The 7,306-nt window shown below is 30.9% G+C and overlaps 1 protein-coding gene across 1 annotated transcript; it reads left to right on the forward strand.

Annotated features, from left to right (window-relative positions):
- Window positions 1-4,121: 4,121 nt before the first annotated feature.
- Window positions 4,122-7,070, forward strand: LOC147810650 (putative transporter slc-17.2). The gene is made up of 2 exons (XM_087160639.1): window positions 4,122-4,386; window positions 4,966-7,070. Exons 1-2 carry the CDS (start codon window positions 4,270-4,272, stop codon window positions 5,185-5,187), a joined length of 339 nt encoding a protein of 112 aa, XP_087016765.1. The 5' UTR covers window positions 4,122-4,269; the 3' UTR covers window positions 5,188-7,070.
- The last annotated feature ends 236 nt before the right edge of the window (window positions 7,071-7,306 follow it).

The following is a 7,306-nucleotide window of genomic DNA, read 5'->3' on the forward strand; positions in this document are numbered from 1 at the left end:
GTGATTCGGTCACCATTTACTCCACGGGGAGCCTTCAGTTGGTGGGGATCGAATCCACGACCTCTTGCACATTATTAGAGTTAAAACCTAATGCCTGAGAAAAAGTTTTACTAAGTTTAAAGGTATAACATGAAGGACCTATTTAAACTTTACATTCCATAGTTTTAAGAATCATATTACTTCAAACATTAAAATTAGCAAAATGTATATATAAGCCTCATAATTTTATATAATTTAATTTTATATAATTTAATTAAGTAAAAAAAGTTTTTTGACAACAGTTTTTATCAAAAAAATTTTAAGTTTCAATAAAGATCCTTAGTTAGAAATTAAACAACGCAAGATAAAGAGTACTTACAAAAAAAATTTTTTTTTAAATTCTTCTCATTAGAATAAAAAACTTTCATGCTTTTAATTTTTTTTAAATATATAATTGGAGCTAGAAAACCATTCTATAGAAAATTATAATTAAATAAGAAAAAAAAATTACAAGTAAAATTCTTTATTTTTTAAATTATAACACTTACCTGCTTTATAAATAGAATTCCAAAATGATATGTTCTTCATTTGAAAACTTTATTCTCAAATAATATATACACAGATTAACTTTCAGATGACATACCACACAAAAAAATTTTGTAATTGCAAGATCTCGATATGAATTCCAATATGTAACTTAAAAGCAGAACAGCTAAATTCTCGTTGAATTTTTGGCATAACACCAGAGCAGCAGAAGTTGCTCTAATGCGCCAATAAAGAGAAATCCTGTTGTTTGCACACAGTTATCTTTTGGATTCCTTGTTGCCTTGTTTTCTGATTTTTAGGGCTACGAAAAAGCGTCCTTGGGATTTGCCAAAAACAGAACAAGTGGCAAATTTATTTTTTCAGGAGCGAAATATTTTACCAAATTCCCATGACATGAAACTTTATTCGCGATCGCAACGAACTATAGGGGGCGTTGTTGTATGAGACGCATACCTGCGATTTCTATATGAACCGTCATTCAGTTACTCTGGAGACGTCGTTAATGTAGCGTGTAGCATTGCAACGTTCCTTCTTTAATGTGGCTTATTAAATTTAAAAAAGAAAAATGCTTGATATTCTTTCTTGTACAACCGAAAACAAAATGGTATCTCTTTTTATTAGAGAAGGAACATCCAAAACACATCGGAAAAATATTTGTACTTTAACAGAAAAAAATATGTATATTCTTATAAGAGTTAAAACCTAATGCCCGAGAAATAGTATTACTAAATTTAATGATATAAAATGAAAGGCCCATTTAAACTTTACATTCTATAGTTTTAAGAATCATATTACTTCAAAAATTAAAATGAACAAAAAGTATACATAAGCCTCATAATTTTATGAAATTTAATTTTGTAAACAACGTTTTTTGACAACAATTTTTATCAAAAAATTTCAAGTTTCAATAAAAATCATTATTTAAAAACTAAGAAACGTAAAATAAAGAATGCTGACGAAACAAAAAAACAATTCTTTTTTGTCGCCATTTTTAGTGCTACGAAAATTCGTCTTTGGGATTTGCCAAAAACAAAACAAGATGCAATTTTATTTTTTCAGGAGGGAAATATTTTACCGAAAAAACGAAAATGTACCAATTCCCACAACATGAAACTTTATCTTGGTAAACGTACGTTTTGGAAATGTTATTTCATTTGGAATCTTATTTATCAGAGTTCATATGGCGATATGATTGTTTTGAATCTACGCTAAACTCTATATCGGCTCATTTTCCACCGAAATCCGATTGACTATTTTGATTTTAAATAAAGTGTTTTATTTTATGAATTGTCGCAAAAATTTTAAGTGTAGATTGGCAGCACTTAAAAACCGCCAAATCTGTAGCGGCGGTGGCGTTAGTACCGAATTTTTATTCCATACTTTTCTGAATCATATTATTTCAAACATTGGAATATACAAGAAGTATACATAAAAACATAATGTTATACCATTTAATTTTTCAAAAGTATTTTGAGAACAATTTTTATCAAAAAATTATAAACTAAAAAACGGAAAATAAAGAATTCTTAGGATAAAAAAAACGATTTTAAGAATTCTTAACATTGAAATAAAAACTTTCATATTGTTTCTTTTTTTATTATTCTTATAGTTCTTAATCAGACGTAAAAAACCATTCTGTAGAGAACAATCATCAAATGAAAAAAAAAAATATTTACAAGCAAATTTTTTATTGTAAAAATCATTGCACTTACCTGATATATGATTCCCGGAGAATTCCAAAATGATAAGTTCCTTGTTTGAAAACTTTATTCTCAAATAATAGATACATAGTTTATACCTTCATTACTTTTAGATAACATACTACACAGCAAAATTTTATAATTGATATGAATTTGAATATGTAGCTAAAAACAGAATAGCTGAATTCTAGTTGAACTTATTCTTTCAAAATTAAAAAAAAACTTACCAAGAAAACGATTTAAATTAATTAAGAATCAGCACAAATGGCACTATTTCAAGTAACTTGGATAATTTTTTATTGTTGTTTTCCGAATTATATGGATACAGAAATATATACTATTCTATAACGAAGAAGAATATGCTATAACTATTACAATTCTGTATGTTCTGAATTCATATTTATTCACTGGAATGACGAAAGCAATGTTGACTTCACTTTAATTCGTAATGAATTGAAGACAGAAGAAATGCATTTTACCTTAATACACACATCTGTAACAGTATCCGAAATCGGAAGTCATCAGTTGCAAGTTTGTTGATAATAGAAATTAAAAATTATTGAGGAATTTTTCTTCAAATGTTTGGCGTGTTCTGTTCCTGAAAGATTTACTAATATTCTGGAGATTTTTTTCAAGTTCTTCGGCCTTTTCCTTAGGGAAATTTTGTTTCTTATTTGCTGCTAAGAAATGGCGTCTGATTCAGTCAATGACTTTGATGGAACTAAATGAAAACGTGATAAATTAATGTCCGATATTTACAGGCTCCCGCTAGACGGCGTACTCGAGCGTTGCGATCGCGAATCTTGGTAAAAGTACGTTTTGGAAATTTTATTTCATTTGGAATCTTATTTATTAGAGTTCATATGGCGACGACAGCATCAAGTGAAAGAAAATAGATATTGTTTTGAGTCTATATTAAACTCTATATCGGCCCATTGTCCGCCGAAATCCGATTGACTACTTTGATTTTAAATAAAGTGTTTTATTTTATGATTTGTAGCAAAAATTTTAGGCGTTGATTGGCGGCACTTAAAAACCGCCAAGTATATAGCTGCGGTTGCTTTAATACGTACGTATCGAATTCTTATTTCATACTTTATTGAATCATATTACTTCAAACATTAGAATATGCAAGAAGTATACATAAACACATAATGTTATAACATTTAATTTTTCAAAAACATATTTTGACAACAAATTTTACCGAAAAATTATAAACTAAAAAACGTAAAATAAAGAACTCTTAGGATAAAAAAACGACTTTATAAGTTCCTCATATTGAAATAAAAAAACTGTCATATTGTTTCTTTTTTTTTATTTTTATAGTTCTTAATCAGACGTAAAAATCCATTCTGGAGACTCTAAGTCAATAGATAGACCAGATGGTAGTAATTTCAGCGGAACCTTACTGGCTGCAATATCTTCTTCAAATGTATCGTATTCAATAACATCCACGTAATCTCCATCCGATTCTACTGGGCCAGGTGTTTTCGGGCGGCTGGGTGGTTGCACCTTTCCGCCTCGAGCTGTTCTGTTGTATGACAAAGCTACGGAGCTGAGTAAAAACACGTCTTGTCTCGAGCAAGGCTTGAGCTGAGCCATCACCTCCTACATTATAAGTAAACTCCTCCCAAAAACTAGCTATAAGTGAAAAGGCTTTACTACCACCCTTTCCTCTTTTCCGTCTCGCTTTCACCCCTGTGAGTTTTGTCCTTTTACTAAATAGTAATTATATTTTAGCATTAAGGGATACAACATATATGGCTTAAAAGAGTATTCAAACTCGTAACGAAAGTATCAGACAGAAGTAAGCGGTAAATATGATATAGTATAGATTTTTAGGTAAATACTCAATGACTTTTTCCTATAAAGGCACCTTTTGAATGATGGGGCGTATTCTTCCGCGGACAGATTTTCCAATAGACCTAATATTATAAAATTCTAAATATTTTTTTGCAGATATGAATAATTCTTTTTTCAACATTTTACTACAACTTTGAAAATACTTCCCAAACTATGCTTTTTTTAACTGTACCAGATGTGAATGGAATGTAAGAGTCAAATTTTATTTTTAGGAACGATTTATGGTATAGCAAACACAATTGCTAGCTTATCTGGCTTTATTGCACCTATAGTTGTGGGAGTGTTTCTAGAAAGTGGTGTAAGTATTCTAATATTTTGTTAGTTTAGCTTCAGTTGTTAGTAGATGGTGCTTTCTATACTGGGAAGCACTGCAAGCTCTTGACTGTCTATACTTCCGGATTATTGTTTTTGGTATATTTTGAAGCCATTTGGCTCACAATGTGATCATTGTGTTTTGAGATTCTCTTAAGTAGTATTTCTTGTTTTTCTTTACTTGATTTATCATTTGTGTTTAAAAGAAAAAGCATGCTTGCATGATTTTTATTTCAAATTAGGTGGGGTATAAGACAAAGAACTATTAGCCCCATTTCTAATAAACTTATTATAAAATGCTTCCCGTATAAATTTTTTTTTCTTAACCTGATTATACTCACGTTGAAAATAACACTTATCTGCTTCATTCACTCAGCATTTTTTATATGAAATACTAATTGTGACGCAGTAAAATCCACCATTCTTTAACTTAGCTGAGCTGAATTTACATTAAAAGTTAGATCATTCTAACATTGCATTCAGTTATTTATAAGAAATTATTTTGCTTTTATTATTGTCTAACTATTCTGTGCTAGTGACTGATTTACTTCATTTTGCCTTTCAGTCGACGATGGCAAATTGGAGTAAAGTTTTCTACACTACAGTGGCTATTTATTTCATATTTGCCACAACGTTTATCATTTTTGCATCTGGTGACTTGCAACCATGGAATTCTGCCAGAGTTGAATCAAAGAAGGACTGTAATGTGGAAAATACCATGTGCGTAAAGAGTGGAGATTGCAATCTAAATCATTGTGAGACGCCCTCTGAAACATTTAAATGTTGACATTGAGGCTATATACTTGCACAAACATTTCAGTTAAGAGCGCAGGAATAATTCAGAAAGGGAAAAAACGATTTGTATGAAAGTCAGTCATATTGAAAAAAATCTTGAAATATGGATTTACAGGGAATTTGGCATCAAAAATGGAATCATTGAAATACTCGCCAGTTTGAAACAGAATTTCTGACAAATATGATATGACTCAAATCTAAGTTAACTTACTTTATAAATGAGTGGTCTAATGTCTTTATTAATGGTCTTTTACCCATAATGGAAACTACTTCCTGTGCTAATGATTCTCAGTGCCAATCAGGGGTCTCCTTCACCAAGCGATATCACTCGTGTGCAAACTCTGTGGAAACCTTGGAGGTCGCAGGTTTGAGTCCCTCTGTTACCCAAGATGCATCTTCATGCTGTTTTTCTCCGTATTGTGCTATCTTTCCCTCTGTTTAACAGATTATTGTAAGCCTGAATTGAGAAAAAAAACCTGCAAATGTATGTAATTCCAATAAACCAATAAAGAATCCGATAATCTTTAATCAACTTAAAGCAATTATTTTTTCAGTGATGCTACTTTCTCCAGACAGTGGATAATTATTTTCGAATTTCTGCCTTTTAATGTATGATTCTTATTTCAATAATTTTGATTTATGGAGTTTTTACTCCTCCCTACTTCATAACAATTTAAAGCCTTATGTAATAAGCCACTTAGTCACATTTAAGCCGTGTTGAGCGCTTTAAAATTTTAGCAAAATTAACCGATGATCTGCCAATTTTTGCTTATATTTCCCTACCGTTATTTAAGATATTTTGTCGAATCGAATGCAGAGTGGTTGGCATCTCTGTTTAGAAGCAGGAGAAAGACTAGTTTTCTGCGAAATATTTTACAAAGCAGACGACAATCAAAAACTAAAGCCTTCTGAATTTTGGTTAATTTTGCTAAAAATTTAAAAGCCTCTACCAGGTTTGTCAGACGGAGAAATCAAGACATACTACAACTGTTTCTGTGAAAATTCTGCAAGATAACGAAAGACTTCATTTTACTTAAGCGCCACCTACAGTAGTTTTTTTGGAAGTGTAAATATCCTTTTGAACAATTTCTCTCTCTGAAGAGGCCCCGCAGTGGACTGATCGTTAAGACACGGCTCCCAGCAGAATACCGAAGTCAAGCATCACTGGCTGCGGTCATTGTGCAGGGGATCAGTCTGCGTAGGGACCGAGGGTGTGCGGTATTGGTCCTCCTTAAACTGTTCTACCGTAAAGTGCTCGACTTCGCGTGCTGATCGTCGAGCTACCGAAGCGGGGGTGCCATCCCCTCTTCATAGGATCAAAATTGTGATAGCATGTCTTCGAATCATCCTCAGGGATGTTTCCCAGACCGTCGCCAATAGCCCATTGGGCAGCTCTAGTGCGACGTAAATGAACTACTACTAACTTTCTCTGAAGAGATTTTCATCTTCCAAATTTAGATGGCAACAGTTTTGTCTGCCTATTTTTCAGTTAGATATTAAATGAAGAATAAATTAAATTAAATTCATATACGTTAGAAAAAAAAAATTTCTAAATTACTGGAGGCAGGACACCTTTTTTATTACTTAGATACATTAACTTCGCAAATTATAAGTTTAAAAAAAAACGAATTTAGATTTGGATTTAAATAAACGAATTTGATTAAAATATTTATTTATTCATGGTAAAACGGCAGATTATTTTACGTACAACTAATGAAAAGTTATAAAAATTGGATGCCAAAATTATATATGTTTAATCTCTTTTTTCCCTTTCCCTGTCCTTAATATGTGGATAAAACCTTCATTCTAATTCAATTTGCATAAATTACTGAGTGTGTCTTTCTTATTTTAATTTAATAAATTGTAGTAAAAGATTGTGTTGTATTTTTCTGTCTACTTAAATTACTTGCAACATTTTAATTCTTTTCATTTTTGATGAAAAATTTCAAAATGTTTCTTCCGTAATAAGTGGGAAATTTACATTAATTTTACTTTTTAAATTTTGTAAAAAATACAAAAGGAATTCTTAATTTTTTTCAAATTAATGTTAGATTTATATATCAGATATTTGTGAACTTTTTTAAGTTAAACTGACATTTAAATTCAAAGTG

Source organism: Parasteatoda tepidariorum, chromosome 4, assembly GCF_982258835.1.
Source record: "Parasteatoda tepidariorum strain Cologne lab strain chromosome 4, Ptep-v5.0, whole genome shotgun sequence".
Taxonomy (NCBI): Eukaryota; Metazoa; Arthropoda; class Arachnida; order Araneae; family Theridiidae; genus Parasteatoda; species Parasteatoda tepidariorum.

Bases quoted from the DNA above. Each gene is read 5' to 3' on its own strand.
- LOC147810650 (XM_087160639.1), top strand. From the start codon at position 4,270: ATGGAATGTAAGAGTCAAATTTTATTTTTAGGAACGATTTATGGTATA. The intron at 4,387-4,965 runs GTAAGTATTCTA...TTTGCCTTTCAG, and splicing joins GAGTGTTTCTAGAAAGTGGT to TCGACGATGGCAAATTGGAG.